A 20,357-nucleotide genomic window follows, 5' to 3' on the forward strand; every position below is an offset into this window, starting at 1 on the left:
GTGTCATCATTACTTGACTTAACTCCAGACCGAAATGAAAAGAATAGAAAAAAATAAAAAGAAAAAAAAAAATTTGCGAGAGATTTAGAAACAAATGTTGGCTTTCTGCCCATTTAGAGAAGAAGATTTTTCCCCCTTTTCTAAAGTAAAACGATCTACACAAAAGTTAAAATTTAAGTCTTAACAAAGTTTCGGTTCGTTAGTCATATAAAAATAAAGTCTTTTATAAAAATAAATAGCGCAAACAACCATTCGTTTTCGTGCATCGTGATAGCTCGTCACGTAAATGATAGTCTACAAACGTGCTTTCGAGACATATCAATGAAAAGGCTTTGTATACGCGTAACTTACTACTTATTACTTGTCAATGGTTGTCGTCGCTGTTACGCCAATCTAACACTTTGTAATTGGAGATTATTATAAAAATTTTCGTATTAAATATTCGTTTAATTTAAAGAAAAATTGTAGTTATCTGTGGGATAAGATGTAAAGAAACCGTGCCGAGTTTTTATGGGTTTTTACGTCTATATTTAAATATGCACATGTCTTGAGTAAATGTTATACATAAAAATAAACTACTGAAAGGGTTTAAGTGTTAATGCTAAAAAAAAAAAAATCTTCTGGTAAAACAATGCCGTGTCATACACTATACAAAGGACTCGTGTCGTTGTATAATTAAAAAAAAATAGGCGTTTATTTCCTCTCGAAATTCGTTTTAAATTAAAAAAAAATAAAGAAATATAAGGTTAATTTTATGAAAATTTATTAATCTAGATAGTTCCTAACGTATTTAATTATTTAAAGTTCTCGATTAAATTGACTAAAAATGTAAATTTAATACATAAGCTTTACTTGCACACTTTACATAATTAATGTCCTGTATTATTAGAAATTTAACATTTATTTTCTATTAATAGAACTTATAAACTAATTAAAGTTAAAATTTAAGATTATCTCGAATTAAATTAATAGAAAATCGATTATATTGAGCCTATATTACTGTATTTTAGCCTGCAATGGGCCTATATTGAAAAAAAAATTATAATTTTCTTTCAATATAGCCTCAATTTCCTCGATAATTGTTTCATATTGAAGCTTAATACAGGCCTCATATAAAACAAAAATTTTTCCTGATTATAGATAAACAAATGACTAAATTTTCGAAAGGGAGTAGAAAAACTTGAGCTCTCTTCACGCGAGAAGACTATCTTAAATTATAATCTGGACGCTTGTTTTTTACTAATTCTTCTTATATTCCTATAAAATTTTCTTATCTTCTAGTCTATTTTACTTCTGTAGAATCACTCAACCATTTAAAACAACAACAACAGATATTAGATTTAATTTTATATTCCATTTTCTCACGTGTCTGTGATAGAGCATTTGGGAAATTAATTTAGGCCTATATTAAGACAATTTTGAAATTTTGAAATTAACCATTAGGCCCTATGATTTGTAGGGAATTTTTCTAAGAATATACTTCTTTCATTTGACAGAATGAAATATACTTTTTGCCTTATTTTAAGAGGTTGTTTACATGACAATCTCGACTTGCTTCTGAAGTGTTTTGGCAAGAATTTTTTCATCAGAAGTTTCAAAATCGATGACATTTTTCGTCTTTTAAGTTACGGGACTTCAAACAAAAGATTCTTTTCATCACGTTTTTATTTATTATCAACAGTGATAAGAAGGCAGATCGTAAATTTATATAGCAACTAACAGTTTTAAGCCATATTTACCTTTATTCCAGAATCGAATTACGTATAATCCATTATAGATTTAAAGATCTTGTCAAAATTCGATCGCTTTTAAAAAAATAAACAATCGTTTTTATTAATATTTTCTTATTTATTAAGCAAAAAAAAAAAAAAAAAAATGGGCTCGAATTTGAGTTCTATACGAGTTTATAATCTTATTTAAATGGCATCTCTCGATAATACCGAAGAAATTCTAATTATCAAAGTCTTATTTGATGATCTTAAAAAAAATCCATATAGATTTTCCTTTATAAATAATATGAGGAAATCCACTATATAAATTTTTAATTGAGGACATTTTCCATATTAAAAGAATAGCCTTCGATAATGTAAAATTTTATTTATCTTTCAAGGATATTGAGAAAATTAGCCTATTTTTCATATTGACATCTACTAAATTGTTATTTTTTCCGTCATTTAAAATGTATTTTTAATTAAAAATTTCGTTTATTTTATGTAAATAATAGATCCAAAGTCAATAGTTGTATCAGGTTATCTAGTAAGAACAATAGATTAAAATTATTCCATTGGAAAGGATCCAAAAAAAAAAAACATTGATTTTTTTAAGGTTTAGCTTATTAAATTATCGTTTTTTTAAGTGAAAATAAGCTTAAATTTTATATAAATATTACATTTTTTTAATTAGAATTTATTCAAAGAATCGATTAAAGATTTAAACACCGTATTTTTATGACTAAATGTGTGTAATTTTAAGCATTAACTAGCTGAGAAAAATCAGGATAATAAGCTTAAAAGATGTATCATTTCCATTAATAAAGGAATAAGTTGAAGATTGTTTAAATGATTCAACTTAATGATTAGGAGCCTAGGGGTATTCTGGATTGGAGTAATTCTATTCCAGTGTGCAGCTGCCGAAAGTTTATTAGAAAGTATAAAGTAGAATATGTCATCAATAGCTTACAAGGACGACTGTCAGGATAGGTTAAAAAACAAAATAATAATATAAAAACAAAAAAAAATCAATAAATCATGTCAAAGACAAGAATCGGTTTTAATTAAAACAATTATTATACACCCAGTATTTGGTTTTCTATACATACATCTATCATCGTTACGAATGATAATAATAAAATAATAATGGAACTTTAATAAATTATTCTCGTATTAAAACACACTGACACGAATACTTACCACTACCTATTGGTTCAAATAAGGAATCGGTAGGTGTTGCTACTACGTCATGAATGGCATAGGCTGTACCCAATACTGTAAATGGGCGTGTTGGGAAGGAGGAGAGTAGGACAGTCGCTTCTTGGTCACTGAGACACACTCACTCCACTAGAGAAGAGATAAGTGAAAATGTCGCGTGAGAGTAACGACAGTCGGGAAAATATATGTGATGCAGTCAGTCGGGTCCTCAAGGGTTACGATTGGACTCTCGTCCCTCCTCCGACCCGACACAATGATGCTGATAAAAGAAGACCCCATATTAAACGACCCATGAATGCTTTTATGGTATGGGCCCAAGCGGCACGAAGGAAACTGGCCGATCAATACCCTCATCTACATAATGCCGAGTTGAGTAAGACTTTAGGAAAATTATGGAGGTAAGCGAGCACTTATCTAAATATCCATAATTAATTTTTCTCAAACTCTTACTCCCATGTCTAACCTTAATTATATATTCTGAAATTTAATGTATTTTTTTTTAAGTATAGGGTACGTTTATTTCCTTCTCCTTAGAGTATTATTTGTTTATATGGCCTGTATCTGTGCATAACAGAAAATGTATTTAAAATGCATTTTAAATTATTCCAAATTTCGGGTAAAGATTTTCACCTCTAAACGCTTGAACAATACTCAGAAACTCTGAATTCTCCAGAAAATATATTTAAAAAGCTATTATAGTGCCTATAGTTTAAAATACCATAATTATTGTGAAATTTGGAGGGGGAAAAACTGTTTAAATTAGCCTGATTCTGCAGATAAGGACAGAATACTCACGTAACAATTAATATATTAAACAATTTAAACATTTAAATATAAATTATAACTTGTATACCCTATACAGAATTAAATAATAAGCATGTAAACTTCGGATAAACACGATTTTAATCCAATTTAAACGCATAATTTCAAAATTTCTAATGAATATACTTGCACTTCATAAAGGAACATTAATTAATTAGCTTCAAGTTCATTCAGTTTAAAGGATGCATCCGAGCCTTATTTTCAGTTGTATCATTTTTAGAAGGCTCTTACTGAAGGACCCAACTAGATTTTTCCCTCCTAAAATCCTTAAACTGCGTATCAGTTTCCTATTAAACCAATTATTAGGAACATGCTTAACTTTCTTAGCTTACACTATTGAAAAATATCCTCTTTCAGGATGATACAGTTTATCTGAATTAATAAACCAGGAAGGACATCGATAGGTAATCAGGATTAACTGATAAATGCTTATTACTGATAACGATAAAGTAATAATAGCTCAACAAGTTTACAGTTTTAAATCCTATTAATTAATTAATTAATGCCTAGAACTTAATTTAAAAATATCCCTTTTTAAAATTAATATCTAAGGCTTTTTAAATAGGATTAATGCCTAATAAATTCTGTATAATGTAAGCAATAAATAACATTTATTGATTTTATATAAATTAATATAATATATTTATCCTAAAGAAAAAAATCTTTAGTATAAATTACTTAAATTATTTTAGGCCTATTAACAAGAAATAATTTAAAAAATTAACATTATTATAATTCAATAAACATTTATAATTATTATTATTATTCAATACATTATTCTATTATAACCGAGCTTCTTACGAGTAGATAGGCCTGTTATTTACTTATCTAAGGCCCCAGCATATAAAAAATACTATAACATTTATTTAAATAAAGATTTTTTTCCTTTTAATGTACAAGAAATGCCATACATAGAATGAGTAATTTGTGATAAATATTTTAAAGCCTCATATTATTATAAAATATTCAGGTCCTATACTGTAATAGCTCTACAGTAATAGGGCCTGAATATTAACTTACAAACTACAGGCATTAAATTCGTCTATTTTTAATAATTAATTGTCATTTATAATAAAATCTTTTGAAAATATTTCTTTTAATCTGTAGATATTTATAACTTAAAAATTGAATTGTTAAACAGGTTTTTATTTTTACTTTCTTTTTTATTTTCAATTGCTCTTCATCCAGCAATTGCTTTATAAATGATCAAGCGTAAAAATTGATTGATTTTATTTATAAATAAAGCAAATAAAACGAAAATACAAATTAATTTTATTCTTTAAATCATCTATTATTTATATTTAATTGCATTATTCCCTTCTTTAAACAGTAAACATTTTTATATAAGGAAACTTTTTAAATGATTATATTTAGTAAATTTATAAATATTTTAAGTTTTAAAATAAGAAAATAAGCATAATTTTTAAAGAAAATACATTTTAAAAAGGTTATCTATAAAGTAAGAAATGATCCTTTCGTATAATGATCCGTATAACTCGTTTAAACGTAGATATAATTGAGACGTATGTTTGAATACATTACATTTTTAAAGAGCATCTAGTGTTCCTAATAAGACGATTTCAACAGTCAAGAGCAGTCTTTCCTCAGTGGCTTCGATATTAACTGAAGGGGGGAAAACAATGAGCATTAGGATATGGGAAAAAAAAGCATAGTTGTTGTTCGTGCGTGATGCGTGAAATGCTTGCCTTGTTGAAACTTGTTTCAACGCTTCAAAACAAAGTTCGGCTCCTTTGTCGATCTGCTTCCTTCTCTTTACCGAACACGACATCCTTCATCTGTTAAATATTAAACAATAAAAGACATTTTGCCATATTTGATATCTCTATATAATGTTTAATAGATTTTCTATACGCTTCTTTCTCTCTACTTAACACGATTTCTTTTATGTATTACATGTTATACAATGGGGGAAAAAGTAACATTATTCCATCTTTGATGTCTATTTATGGTCTTCTTTTTATGACTGAACACGACATCCCTCATCTGTTAAATAATATACAACAAAAACATTCTGCCATCTTCGATCTTATATTATTTAACAGATGAAAGATGTCGTGTTCAGTCACGAAAAGAAACCTATGGACAAGTTATATAGAGACATCAAAGTTGAAAGAATGACATTTTATTGTATAATAGGCAATAGATAAGAGAGATCGTGCTCTGTGAAGGCAACGAAGCACATAGATACATTGAAGATGGCAGAATATTGTTTCACTAAGCACGGTATCACATATTATACAATAAAATCTTATTCTTTTACCTTTTTTGTCTCTATACAGCTTGTCTATGGGCTTCTCTTTCACACGACGTCCCCTATTTATGTCCTTTCTTCCACCTTCTATATAGTCTAATAGCGTATCTGTGTGTTTCTTTATCTCCACTGAACATGATATTCCTCATCTATTAAATATTATAAATAAAAACACCATTCTGTTAGTGAGATGTCTCTATATTCGACAACACATATATATCTTCTTACCAAAAAATGAATAAAGTAAAGCAGGTAAAGCCTCTTACATACCAGCTTAAGTCTCTCGATATTATATAAACAAAATATCAAATATTTGTTGGTAAAATAACCAGCTGTAAGTCGTAAATAATCTAACAAGAGGGCACCGCAAATAAGATAGCCATAAATTATTTATATATATATTTTTTATAGTAAAAAAAGAATCTAACCCCGTTACTAGTTTATAGAGCAACTTACGAGTATAAACTTTCAGCAGATTAAAACTTGATTCTCATCCATATTTCTGTCTTTCAACACCGTTTGATTTGAGTCTCCTTTTGAAAAGCGGCAAAGTTTAAAACTAAAAAAAAAAAAAAAACAAAATTTAAAAAATAAGAAGGAAAAAAAAAACAGCATAACTCAGACGGTCCTTCGTGTGTCAACATGAGTGGATACGTCTATCAGTGTATCTGACGCCATTAAGACAGGCGCCGGTTTATCTTATAATTATCATTTCTTGTCTAATAGTAAACTACACAGCTTATTATGAAGATAAGGCCAGAGACCACCAAAAACGTTTTCTTCTCTCTCTTCCCCCCCTTTTTATTTCTCAAATTCAACAGCGGGTTTTTAAAGAGCGCTTCTTTCTCACTTAGTGCTTAGCACTTCCTTCTTACATAGTGTTTTACTCTTCCTTCTTATTTAGCGCTTAATGCTGCTTCCTTACTTAGAGCTTAACGCTTCCTTCTTAGCGCTTAAAGCTGCTTTCTTGCTTAGCTCCTAGCGCTTAATGCTGCTTTCTTGCTTAGCTCCTAGCTCTTCTTTCTTCTTTTAACATCTTTACTTAGAAAAGATGAACTTTTTAAAGATATTATAAATACTGTATATAAATATTACATTCCTGTGAACCGTGGAACGTTTCACACTTGACAAAAATCACACTTTTTGTGATGCGTGTAAAGTTTAATCGCGCGTACAGTTCAGAAACTTTTCTTAGAATGACTTTTCTTTCGCATGATTGATTAATAGTAATATTTCACACTTAAAAGAGTGCTAAAATTTCTATAGAATTAGATTTAATATCACGTGACCTGCCATGTAAGGATTTTTACGGTACGTCACCCCTGAACTATAAGACACTACAGAATTAAAAATAAAACGTGCTAACTACCTATCTGCACCCTTCATAAAACAAAATTTATATATTACAGTCTGATTAATATAGATTCAGACCAGAATTGTTAATCGTGTATTGTTGTAACCTGTATTCAACAATTATTCTACCAGCCATAAACAAATATTCTAATACGCTCCAGATTAAAAAAAAAGGACATGTCCTGCTGAGGGGGAAAAAAATACGTTCTAGACAAAGAATGTTCTTGTATGGGCCATAAAGAATGTTTTATATCTTTAAAATGAAAAAAATAATCCTATAATCTGAGCATTTGTAAAGTTTTAAATGGCCTACAGTCTGCATTTCGACACGTATGTCCCATTCGTGACTTATTATGCAGGTTTCAGTTGAAGGTTGTTTAACTCTTAAACTCTACTACAACCCTTTACGACGTATTAATTATTATAAAATTTATAAATTTTCTTGATTTATATTTTATAATCTGCATAAAATAATTAAGTAAATATTGTTATTATTATTTTATGGGAGGTAGGAAAAAAAAACAACGGTGAATTGACGTTAACATTGTGGTAACGGCCAACTTGACAGCGCTTTAACATATTACCCAAACCACACACATACAAGTCTTCTAACCAATATACAAGTCTTCCATCACGTCAAAAACCAATATCTCACATGGGATACGCCGGAGGACAGTTAAACACACGTTTTGCTACTGACAGTGTGATGGACGGGTGACGAAATGGGTACATCTGAGAAGAGAATTACCTGGTCTTGTGCCAAGAAGCCTCAGAATCAGCAGATTCTTTTATGCTGTCTTCGTAGTTTTATGTCATAAAAATTAATTTTTAGATGAATTTTTATTATTTATTATACTGTAAAACATATTTTAAACATCGTTATACAACTCTAGTTCATGGAATTAATAAGTTTATACATAGATCAAATAGGGAAAAAAAGCTTAAAATGACTATCAATTTCTAAATTATTTACTACCATTTTTGAATTTTTAAAATTATAAAAGTTAAATTTTATAATTGAAGCATATTTATTTTATTTTTTTAAGCTTTTTTTTTGTAAGAAAATGATAAATTTAAGCCTATTTAAAAGTATAAAACTTAGCTAAAAGAAGACTCAAATATAAAATTAATACAGTACTGTTTATAGTAAACAGAATAAGAAAAATTTTTTAAAAATGATATATTTTCTTGTATATTTTTAAATTAATTCGGAGTTTTAGTACACATCTCATCTTCTAATAGAGGAAAAAAAGGAAAAAGTCTTGAGTAAGATGCATGGATATATTATTCAAAAAACGTGTTGGCGTTTACAGTTATTTTTATGCATAACAAAATTTGCGAAAGACCTTTAAGTCATGCGATACTTCTGTATATTTTTATAGATAAAAATTTTAAAAAAAAAATTACACGAAAATCTACCAGTAGACATCATTGAAGTTACCTTTTCCCACAAGCAAAATATAGCTACTACTAATATTGTAATTTATATTTTTGGAACATTTCTCTCCTCATCAGACTTCGAGTAAATAGGCTTTGTGGGTTTACTCTTCTCCCCCCTCTCTCAGTCTTGTGGTTCCCTAAATAAATTTTTGGATGGAAATTAATATTTCCGTGTCTTTAAAGAGTCCGAAAATACAGTAGGTGGATGCTTATTAAAACATTAACCCTTTGCCAAATCGCAGATAGTGATTATTTTTTTGCTCTTACGGGGTTTTGATATATGGGAGTCTCGAATCTCCAAATATATAAACTCATTCTGAAAATCGTCTATGCCAAATCCACTAGAAACAACGATCTCTTGTAAATGCTTATAAATATATGTGCCACCGTAACATCATATATATCAAACGACTGCAATTGACTAAAGTTAATATATCAAATAATACAACGTGGGGGATGGTTTGCCAAATGACTGCAACGCTTTATCTTTAGTGATTCATCCGAAGGGTTATTTGTGCCTTGATAGATTTCTTTTGGAAAAAAATTGTTTCTAAATCTGACCTCGGTTTGTTCTGATGGGGATAGAAATTAATGGCTTATCCTCTTAAATGTAAAGAAAGGTTGGGTAATTAGGGCCAAAATCGAGGTGGTGAGTGGCAGCTTGGCAATGATGACTCAACCACACGTTTCGAATCTATAACGACTGTATAAATAAATGTACAACCGAAGGATATTTCGGATATTTCACCCCTTTTTTCTTTATTTAAAAAAAAATAGGTGTTGCCTCATCCCTATTTTAGTACTGTTTATCGTGAATACTTACCTGAAAGACAAAGTGGATCGTAAACAGCAATTCTCACAATAATTGAAATTTAAACTCGCTTCCAGATTTCTGGCACCATAACTTTCAACGTGACCCTTCATATCGCTGCATTATTAGATCAATGATAATGTCTGTCATCACTACTCATCGGCTCTCTTGTAAATTATCTCACTTAATCCCGAATTTATAAAAAGAAAACTCTCAAATAAGGTTATAAAATACAAATAGAAATATTTTTAGTGTCGAATTTTCTAGCCAAACACATAAGATATTTTTTTTATTTATCAGGAATAACTGCAGTAAACATAATTAAAATTGCACATTTGGTTCTGATACTATACTTTTTCAAGGATTCTTTTCATATTTCAAGTCTCTGTTATGTGCCAAAATTAAGATAAACTACCACAAAAATGTTAAAAGTAATTTACTTAACGTCAATTCACTCACCATTTAAGTACATGAACATTAAATATCCACATAATTCTTAATTAAAATTAGACGTAACCCATTACTTCTCAAAGAGGACTTCATGCAAAGGAGGAAAAAAAATATCATCCTCGTTAGAGACTTAAGTAAAGAAGAATTAAAATTCTAAGATCGAAAAGATGTGATGTAATCTGAGTAAATTTTTGTAACAAAATGACATAAAACTATTTTAGATATTATTAGGAACCGGTTGAATGGTTGCCAGAAACATAATTTCTGGAATCCATTTCTTCTTTCTCTTTTTTTCCACATCTCTTCTTCGGTGAGCTTCAGAAAATGGTGATATTGAAGATGAATTTGAGCTCTTATGATAGGGCCTCTAGATCATAACATAGAACATCTTGATCCCATTGTGAAAGGGCATGTTAACTCTAAAATCCCTTGTGAGAGATCCTTCTGTCTTCTCGTAAGAGGATCCTTGAAAAAACAGTTTTCTTTGAGGCCTGATATTCACGGGGGCCTTCAAGAGCATTTGTTATGAATTGTATTTCTTGTGTATTAATAACAGAACCTTTATTTTTTTTTTTTTGACAAACTTAGTGTTATATTTTTTAAATAATAATTTTTGAAACTACTCGGACTTTTCTCGAATCTGAAAAGTCCTGGCCTCTAACATAAATTTCACACGAAGAAACTTTTAATTAATTTACTTCTCTTCGATAGAAAGTACTGGATTTACTGATAAGACTAGACCTACATTGAAGTTTTCACGTGTTCAAACATATGGTGACATAGAAACTCGATCGCTATACACCCGTACAGTTTTGTATTATTACTTCATGTATAACTTTTTAAATTTATGATTTCACATGTGAAATTAAAAAAAAATTCTCCGAATTTTATAAAATCTAAATAAATAAAAGCCTACATTTTTCTTATGTTTGAGGTAAACATCGTGGATTTACGAGTTTAATAATCATAACATCGCTTAAAATTATAATCAGACATTCTTCTTTGGGTCATAAATGATAGAAAAACAAGAAAATGAAAGCTTAAAATTTGATTAATTTCAGTTTTCAAGACATAAAAGTTAAATTTTTAAATATTTTCTTGTCCTAAATAACTCGAAAAACCCTATTTTTTTGCACAATAAGAGGGCCTTTGATAGTAGAATTATATAGATATAGGGCGTTGGACATGTGCTTGATTAATTCAGATAAATTTTCTGAATTGTTTGACGTTTACGTAAACTTATTAGGATGTCTAAGTACTGTTTAGTAGCCTTAGGTTCATATAATTACACTCCCTTTAGGTAGATTCTGACATATTTAGGTTCTCTTGATGAGTAATTATCCGAAAACAATGGGTTCAAAGGTCGATATAATTTTTTTTCGCGTGTATTTACTTTAATTTTCTACTCTGTACGCTTCAGATTTGGTCAAAAAGTAGGAAAAATTAAATCGGCACATGTCTTTTTATAAAAAAATTCATGAAAAAAAACACACAAATAAAGTTTAAGAATTTAAACATTCTTTTATGTAATGTTTGTTACGAGCATTAATCTTAAAAATAATCATCAATCTTAACTGAGAAAGTTCATCCTCTAAATGGCATAATGAGCACGAAATTCAAAATCTTAGAGAAAAACATTAAGCTGAATTAGAGAGAAGTAAAAGAACAGGAAATGTGTTGTAAATAGACTTCCATCTGTTCCAAAACATTACCGAGCCGTTCCTGTTATGTGGGGAGGTATTTCTGTCACCAACCCACTCCACTGGTATGTTTTGCACGTTTTATGGCTGAAGAATATTTAACATTATACCGACGATGGCTAAGGATTTTGTAAGTATGGCCACATTCCTTCTTCCATTGCTACAAATGCAGGTACACATCACTATGTCTCTATACAAACCTTTCTAACTTTGAAGTTACATTCCCTTAAAAGAAACGTTAATTAAAATCGATTTTATTCTCAGGTTGCTGGGGGAAGAAGAGAAGAAACCTTTCCTAGAGGAAGCTGAGAGATTAAGAGTGGTACATAAAAGCGAACATCCAGATTATAAGTATCAACCGAGGCGCAGAAAGCAAAAATCTGATCGAATCCGTCCGTCTGCACCTTCGTCTCAAGTGCAAGGAGCAACTGTTATTTTTAGGTAGGCCCCGGACAATTTAAAAAGTAACTTCACTAGATCGAATGTACTTTCGTCAAATTAGAAATAAACACTTTTATTTTTTTAGATGCCTAAAATCGAGCAAATCAGATAACGAAGTCCATCCAACTAGTCCACCAACGCCTCCGACTACACCGAAGCAGACAGAAATTTCAAACTCTAACGAAAAACAGAGAACTTCTATAGCTAAACCGGGTAAAAATATACATCATAAACACGATTTATAATTTAAAACACGGGGAATTCTTATAATATTTTACAAATTTTCAGCGGAAACATCCAACCAGAACCATCCGATAGATTTCAGCCATGTTGATGTCGGTCAATTAACGAGTGAAGCCGTAGATTGCTTAGACGAATTGGATCAGTATCTTCCATCTCAGACATACAGATCGACTGCTAACTGGTCGGGATGGTATCTTCCACCATTTACAAATGGCTCGGAACCTAATGGCTATCGTTTCTCATCTTCTAAGTTGGATCCTTCTTCCATCAACGAGCCGTTGGCCTCCGAACCAAAGGACAATCTACAGTCAACCAAGTATTATGACCTGACTAGGTCGTCCAGGTCAAATACCCATTCTGTATACAATGAATACGCCAATCAGCAAGCTTATTACAGTTATTATTCTGATCAAAATTACCAATCGTATCAAAAAAATGGATATTGCGACCAATGGTGATACACGACGATGGAATTCTAAGCTTTATCTATATTTTAAAAACCGAACAGTTCAAATTTTTAATCGATCGTTCTACATATTTTAAGAACTTTTATATTATGTAGGTATGTATCATACATTTATACGACTAATTAGTAATGCTAGTTTGCTACATAAAAAATTATATATGGTTTTTCTTTTTTTTTTTTTAAACTGTTAACCACGTAAATATGTATAGAATCAATTCTGTAAATAAAATCTATTTTCTCACATTTATTCTTTATCTGAGGTAGTAATTTAAGAATAAGGAACATGCCAGTCACCTTCGACTATCTGGAATCTAACTACAGCAAGAGGTCTCATCAGAGTGCGATAAGTCACCGACAGAAACACAAAAGGGAAAAAAGTAGAAGGTCATGATGTAGCGAAGGATAGATTTACAGTAGCTGCTCGGATGAGATTACACATGGCGGCTGAGAACAAACGACTCAATTGTATGGTAACGTCGTATGACATCAAACAAACGACTGCTTCGTAAATAAAAATACACCCTTAACTATTATTCCATATATAGTAATTTCTTTAAAAATCAACTATTAAATTTGAAAAAAAATAAAATAAAATAGAAAAGAGAAAAAAAATCAACTTTGACAGCCCAATTATAAATAAAAGAGATTGGTTTCTTAGTAGTAACGTTCCCTACCTCGGGTTGTTACTATGTTAGTAACTGTTCGAATGCGAAATAGCATTTACGATAGAGGGTCCCTTCCTCCGACAACAGATGCAAAACTGTCGTTCCACATATATCAACTTATATACGGTGAATAGGAGAACAAAATGATTTAACATCCCATTTTTTTTAATGGTAAATTGCACTTTATATCATATGTAACTATAACAGTTTACAAAAACTTTGATTTAAAAAAAAATAACCGTCTAAAACTTTATTTTTGCTAGCTGTAACACGAGAAAAGATGTTTCTAATGAGTAAAGTAATAAAAAAAAGAAAAAAAATGGCGATCGGCATCTGCTTTTATAGATAAACTTACGCTTGTTTCTTCGCAGATTTTCGTAATTTACACAGGAACACGGGTATATAACTAATGGAAACACAAGCTGGAACATTATCTTACCACGAATCACGTTAATTATCGCTAGTATAAGGGTGCTAGAGGTAGAAAAATTGAGAACTTACCAAGTATTCGGGTTCGTGACCAGAAACGTAACTATCGTATGAGGTCAAGCGTGAGCACAAAAATTATTAGATTTAAAAAATATATAAAAAAAATAACCATTTCAGGAGCGAAAATTTGATAAACACTTCTCTTAAGTGTAATTCTGATGATTCGGAATTGAGTTAAAACATATATTTGACGCGTTATAATGTTTACGTCGCATGTTTAATGTGAAAGAAACCATGATCATGATTTATGTTTTTCTGTTTACAAACAAACATCCCACAAACATAGATAAGAGAAATGTGCTTAATGTAAAACATAGAAAATGAAGGAAGTAAATCGTCAAAAAAACGTAAAAGACCGGAAATTTTTCTTTAAATTGAGTAAGGAAAGATGTTCTTGTACGTACACAATTGTTACAAATTCGTAGTAATTGTACATAATGACTGCCTCGTACATGTGACCTCGACAGTTGGACTAAATTACAGGCAAAATACTAAATAAACATAAAGATACAAATCTTTTTTTTCTTAACAGCAACTTTCCAAAAATTTTCTCTTCTCGTACAACATCTGGAAGAGAGCCTACAACAACACCATGGTTAATCTGTTGACTTTACCGCATATAAACCATATCTTTTTTTCCCCCCTTTTATCAATAAAAAAAAAAAAAATTAAACTAACCGTCGACTAATTGCAACGGGGTAAGTACTAATTATATATTTTTAAAATATAAGCAATGAGAACATGAAATTTTTAAGATTTTTTTTATAGTAAAAAAAAAAATTTTTGGAATGTTTATAGAGAAATTTTAACGATGTTTTCAAGTAATTTCTTTTAATTTTTTACGGTTAAAAATAGATTTATTTTTTTTTATGATTTAAAAAGATAAATTTAGCAAACTTACCTATCGAAGCGTTAGACTTGTTACCTTCTTTATCAATAATAATCTTCGTGAAAACGACGAAACGACAACAAAATCAGCTTTCACAATGATCTCAGATATCATAACCATCTGGAAAATCATTGTGAAAACCAGTTTTGTCTAAGAATCTTCATATAAATATATTCCATTCTTCATTTCTTCCATTCTTTTTATTATTATTATTATTATAATCCTCTCCCTTTCTTCTTCTTTATTATATATAAGCTATATATTTTTTTTAAATTTTCGAGCCAATTTCTTCGATAGAATTCTTGAATTAATTTATTCAAAATTCAAGCGGAAGTCTATTAAATAAAAATGGTTTTTATTACGCTGCCAAGTAATTATCCTTGAAATTCGGAATTTCTGTTTAGGAAACTCACTGAATTTTAACAACGTCCGTGACCCTATAACACAATTAAATATATTTTTTGATTGATATTTACATAAACAAGATAAACATAATTCCATTAAGGTCAAGCATCCGGATAATCAAAATGTCTCTCTTTTACTGGATTATCTCACTATTATATGACCTTGATTACTTTAGGTTTTCGATAAAAGACACGAGATGGCGTTCGGGAATTATATTATAACTTTTTATATTTTTTTAAGGATGTTTCTATTCTAAACTTTTAAATAGTAAAATTATTTATAAAATATTTAAGAATTTTTAGAAATATATTGATTTATATTAAAATATTTTAAATATTTTTTAATTATCATAAGTTAAATCTGAAATATTTTTTTAAACACCGTAGATTTCATTTACATAAAGTTCTATAAATATTTTGGTCGAAGCGTGTTAAGATTTTCGTGATTGCTTATTCGTAGCGAGTCCTGATTTTAGATAAGAATAATTCCTACTTAAAATTATACAGTAAGTTCTCTCTGTAATTTCTAAAACATAATCCGTAACTACATAACACCAATTTTTCATTTCTTAACAGATTAAAAGCTGAAGAACTACATTTAGTAAGGTTGCATCTCGAGTTTCATCACCGTAGCGTACAAGTTTATACCTGGTTTCACGCCGAAAAACCTTGAAATCTTAATAAAGGACCAAGTCTCACGCGTAAATTTAGACCTTTCTAAATATCACTCGCAAATATAAGCGTAGGAATTGCCATTAAATAATGCGCTCTTTTGTAGGATGGGGGAGGTGAGAGTAGCAGGAGGAACGTCGGGAGACCATGAAACAAAATTCAACTTACCTCGCTAGTTTATGACTAAGTTTTGAGCAGTTCTTAGTAAAGTAAAATGGAGTCAGAACCACTAAACTGTGGTATGCATACCACTTGATCCACACTTGTCCTAAAGTTCTTGTCAATTGTTCTCTTCACTTCTCTAAAACTATGTTAACTGCAAACAATGTGTAAACATTTTAGTATGTTACTGATATATAAACACTACACTCAAGGGCGAGATATATTTTACATTTTCTAAAACGAAACTGACGATGGCGAAGATTGTGATCCATTGCAATGAAGTCCTTTATAATTTGGAAAAAAGATAAATAAAATCTCGAGAAAATTTCTGCATTTATTTCTTTCATTATTTCAAAGTTTACATAGGATATAAGGAGCCAGCGATAGATTGTTGATAAAAGCTAAACATGTAAAAAAAAAAAAAAAACCTCACATGGCTTCTCTAATAAGCCAAACTCCTTCCAAGAACATGAAATGTCGACGACCTTAAAACTGGATAGATCGTTTTCCTTACGACCACACCCGTAAGAGGTGCGGGGGTGAAGACGTCACGTGACTGTCCGCGCTGACGTAACGATCACCACAATCCCCTAATTCAGTTACGTAATTGGTAAATAACTCGAGAAAACGGGGATTTTAAGTAAAAATTTTCAAGGATTTATACCATTGTAAAATTGAAAACATTCGTGTATTTTTGTGTATGTGTGTGTGTCCATTTACTCCGGTGGATTCATAACATTAAAATGCTGATGTCGGAATGTTCCCAGTTATGGATCGACCTGTGCTGCGGCTATAAATCTCTCTTGTAGTTCGTTGTGTAGTGTTAGTCGGTGCTTTGATGTGGTTTGAGTGCATAGGTAGTAACGTTGCCTCACCTAAAGGCAAAAAGTAGCTTAATGAGATCTTTCTAGTTTTTTTTCTCCCCCTTCTCAAAGTTTTATATTAAATATCTTTGCGTTCAGACGGAATAATAAAATAAACAGTGGCTAGGATTGTTAAGATATTGCTAACAGTAAATAAATGAGTTTCTACTTCAAAAACTCCCATACTTCTTTATTGAATGTATATAGAATCTCATTACCTCGGGCTACATTATTACTTCATAATTTAAAATTATAAACCATGTGGATAATTGAGATTTTGCAGAAAGTTATCTACAAGAAAACTAATAATATTTTACCTTATTTTAGATAATGTAGGGAAACTTTTTTAACTGTTATAATGAGTTCTTCTATTAATTAAGAAGTAGATCTTCATTACAGAAGCAGAATGGACTTGTAAAATTCCATTAAATCGGCTCTCTTTAAAGTCTCAAACGTGCCAACGTCTAGTTTAAAAAAAAAAAAAAAACTATACCAAATATGGCATAAATATGCAAACTGGATGCATGCGACATCTTCCTTGTTTGTTTGTTTTTTTCTACACCGAATTCCTCACTTCTAAATTAAGCTAAAAATCGATATTTATTTACAATTATGGATATTTTTCGATCGTACAAATACGTGTATAAGTTCTCAACTTCTCATCCGGGACTTGACACGGTGACGTCAAAGGATTGACCTTTTCGATAGTTGAAGTGGTTGTGACGCAATGGCACCACAAGACAGCGGATCTGCATCTCCGTAAAGTTATCATCTTACACTAAAGGCGACACGAAAAAACCCTCAGCGAGTATAGTGAGTGAGTTATGTCTGTTGAATCTACCCCAAAAGAGAAATATTTAAATAATTCTACTAGACAGTATATAAGGGTAGAGTGAACTTTAAGTATACGAAACAACCTTTCCTAGTCATATTATCCTGTCACTGACTGTGATCAATGTTATGAAAACACAGCTGTCTTCCCAGATCAGATAACGAACAAGTAGATTTGAGCTTTCAACATAGTTCACCATCTTATTACGTTATCTAGAAAGAGGTAGACTGAAGAAATGCAACTCTTAATCTTTTAGTCAATGACTAGGAAGGAGTTTGCAGGTGACAATTATGTAATACGCCTCTACCGGTGATCATTCGTACCATTCTCTACTCGAAAACTTTCGCAGATATCTGATGCAACGGCCAACTGGTGCGGTGATTCCAATACACAATGGTAAAAATAACAACAAAACACACATATATATATTTTCCAGGAGATAAATAAAAATAACGGCCAGATAAGAATTTTATCGCGCTATTCTATATATAAAACTGAATTCTTTAGTGTTTAAAAGAAAGAAAGAAAAAAAAAACTTGATTTTTCAAACCATGATTAGGCCTTTACAAGATGGCGTCCGAATCAAAAAATCATAATAACCCTTTACCGTTGCGCCATCTAGCGTGGAAGAAATTAACTATCTGTAAAATTCGATACTTAATAGAATTTAAATTACTTACACAATTTAAATCTATTAACCGTGTTATGCTTATATTTACATTTAAATATTGTATTAAATTAACTTAAACAAGGCGGAACGAACCGGACAACAGCTCTTTATATATCCCATTCAGCAATCATTATTAGGAAGTCAACAGGAGCACCATTAACATAAACTTTTATTATTCATATATATATATTCTCTTGTAAGCTTTTAGAATATCATTTGCAGGCATTATAAAGCTTTTATCTTAAGCTATTAATAGTTTTATCCTCCCCTTTTTTTTGTACAGTTAATTTTAGTAGCTGTATGACACTTTTCTTACACGAATAATTGATTAAAAATTCCAATAAAAATAAAAACATAAATATTTGTAAATTTTAAACTAAATTTGGGATTTTTTTACGATTTAAACACGATTTTTATGGCAATAAACAGCATGTTCTTCCTCTCAATAATGACAGTAAATCTGATGATGTCACAGATTTCGTAGATATAAGTTATAGTGCTGCCATCTAGACGTAACAAAACAAAACAATCTCACATGCAATTATTTTTTTTTAATAAAAGTAATTAATTTATTCTATATATATATATATATATATAATCTCAATAATATTTTAATAAAATACAGAATATTTTAAAATATATTTTAAAAACATTAAATAGTATGGAATTATGATTTTTATATATCAATATATAATTTTTACCAAATTATTATATTAAAAAATGTTCTTTCGATACAGTCACTTAGAATAATTACTTTTTTTTAAACTATAATTGAAGCCATATGAAGGGGGAAAAAATATATAATTTACTTCCAAATTAGCATGGCGTATCCCATGCAGGAGAAAAATGTAGGAACAATCCTATATACTCGGACAGGAAATACTTAATAGATGTCATGTGCCTTTTGCCAAACGTTTCCGTCAGGGGGAGCAACTGGAGGTCAGTGAACTCGTTCAAGGTCGTTTTTCCGAGAATTTCACAAGCGCAGCGACTTCCATGGGAGCAACACCGATGTGGGGAGAACACATCAAACTCGTCGCTTTTTATGGACAGAGAGGGGGGGAACTAAGAAGTAAAAAGCGTTCCGACTTACACAGACTTCAGCAAAAAAAAAAAAAAAAAAAAAAAAATCCTCCAATTTCTTCTTAAAATATTCCCGTTCACGTGAGCAAAGAAGAAAAATTCTTATAATTCTCGAAATCTAATCGTTTAATTTTTTCAATTTTCATATCTTATTTTGATTAAAATTTATTTTAAAAATCAATTTAATAAGTACACATTTTAATTTAAATTATAAATGACGTAATGTTTGTTGGACCAATTACGAATCTCGTCTTTTTTTGTTCAAAATTAAAAACAAATTTGATCACTTTTAAATTCGATTTTAAATTGAATTTTTTTTTCTTTTAAATACAGGAGTTTTATATTTATATTTATTATTCACTCGACTGAATTTTTACGTTAAAAGTAAATATTTAAAAAAATAACCCACTCACATCCGTTTTCAAATTTGGAAATAAATGACGTCACGGAACAATAACCAATAGTAGCGGCCTTAAATTAATTTAAATTATCTATCTCCCGTCTTTTTTATTTTTATTTTTAAACAATAGCTTAAGCTAAAATCGCATTTTAATCGATGGTAATACTATCTAATGAGAAAATTATAAGCATAGACAAATCGAAATTTATCTTAAGCATGCAGTTTAGTTACCTGCCACAAGAATTTAGAGAGTGAAGGGGGTGCATTACCCCCACATTCCGCAAGTAATAGGGGGAGAACTGG

At 30.2% G+C, this 20,357-nt stretch overlaps 1 protein-coding gene across 1 annotated transcript; it reads left to right on the forward strand.

Annotated features, from left to right (window-relative positions):
* Nucleotides 1–2,691: 2,691 nt before the first annotated feature.
* Nucleotides 2,692–13,168, forward strand: LOC111612801 (transcription factor Sox-9-A-like). The gene is made up of 4 exons (XM_023354061.1): nucleotides 2,692–3,325; nucleotides 12,040–12,216; nucleotides 12,302–12,429; nucleotides 12,505–13,168. The coding sequence occupies exons 1-4, from the start codon at nucleotides 3,078–3,080 to the stop codon at nucleotides 12,915–12,917; spliced, it is 966 nt and encodes a 321-aa protein (XP_023209829.1). The 5' UTR covers nucleotides 2,692–3,077; the 3' UTR covers nucleotides 12,918–13,168.
* The last annotated feature ends 7,189 nt before the right edge of the window (nucleotides 13,169–20,357 follow it).

Source organism: Centruroides sculpturatus, unplaced genomic scaffold (genome assembly GCF_000671375.1).
Source record: "Centruroides sculpturatus isolate CEXI.00-Female unplaced genomic scaffold, Cexi_2.0 scaffold1601, whole genome shotgun sequence".
In the NCBI taxonomy this organism is placed as follows: domain Eukaryota; kingdom Metazoa; phylum Arthropoda; class Arachnida; order Scorpiones; family Buthidae; genus Centruroides; species Centruroides sculpturatus.

Excerpts from the sequence above, each read along its gene's own strand:
- LOC111612801 (XM_023354061.1), top strand. The coding sequence starts at position 3,078 with ATGTCGCGTGAGAGTAACGACAGTCGGGAAAATATATGTGATGCAGTC. Across the intron at positions 3,326-12,039 it reads ACTTTAGGAAAATTATGGAG|GTTGCTGGGGGAAGAAGAGA; the intron begins GTAAGCGAGCAC and ends TTTTATTCTCAG. Across the intron at positions 12,217-12,301 it reads GGAGCAACTGTTATTTTTAG|ATGCCTAAAATCGAGCAAAT; the intron begins GTAGGCCCCGGA and ends TTATTTTTTTAG.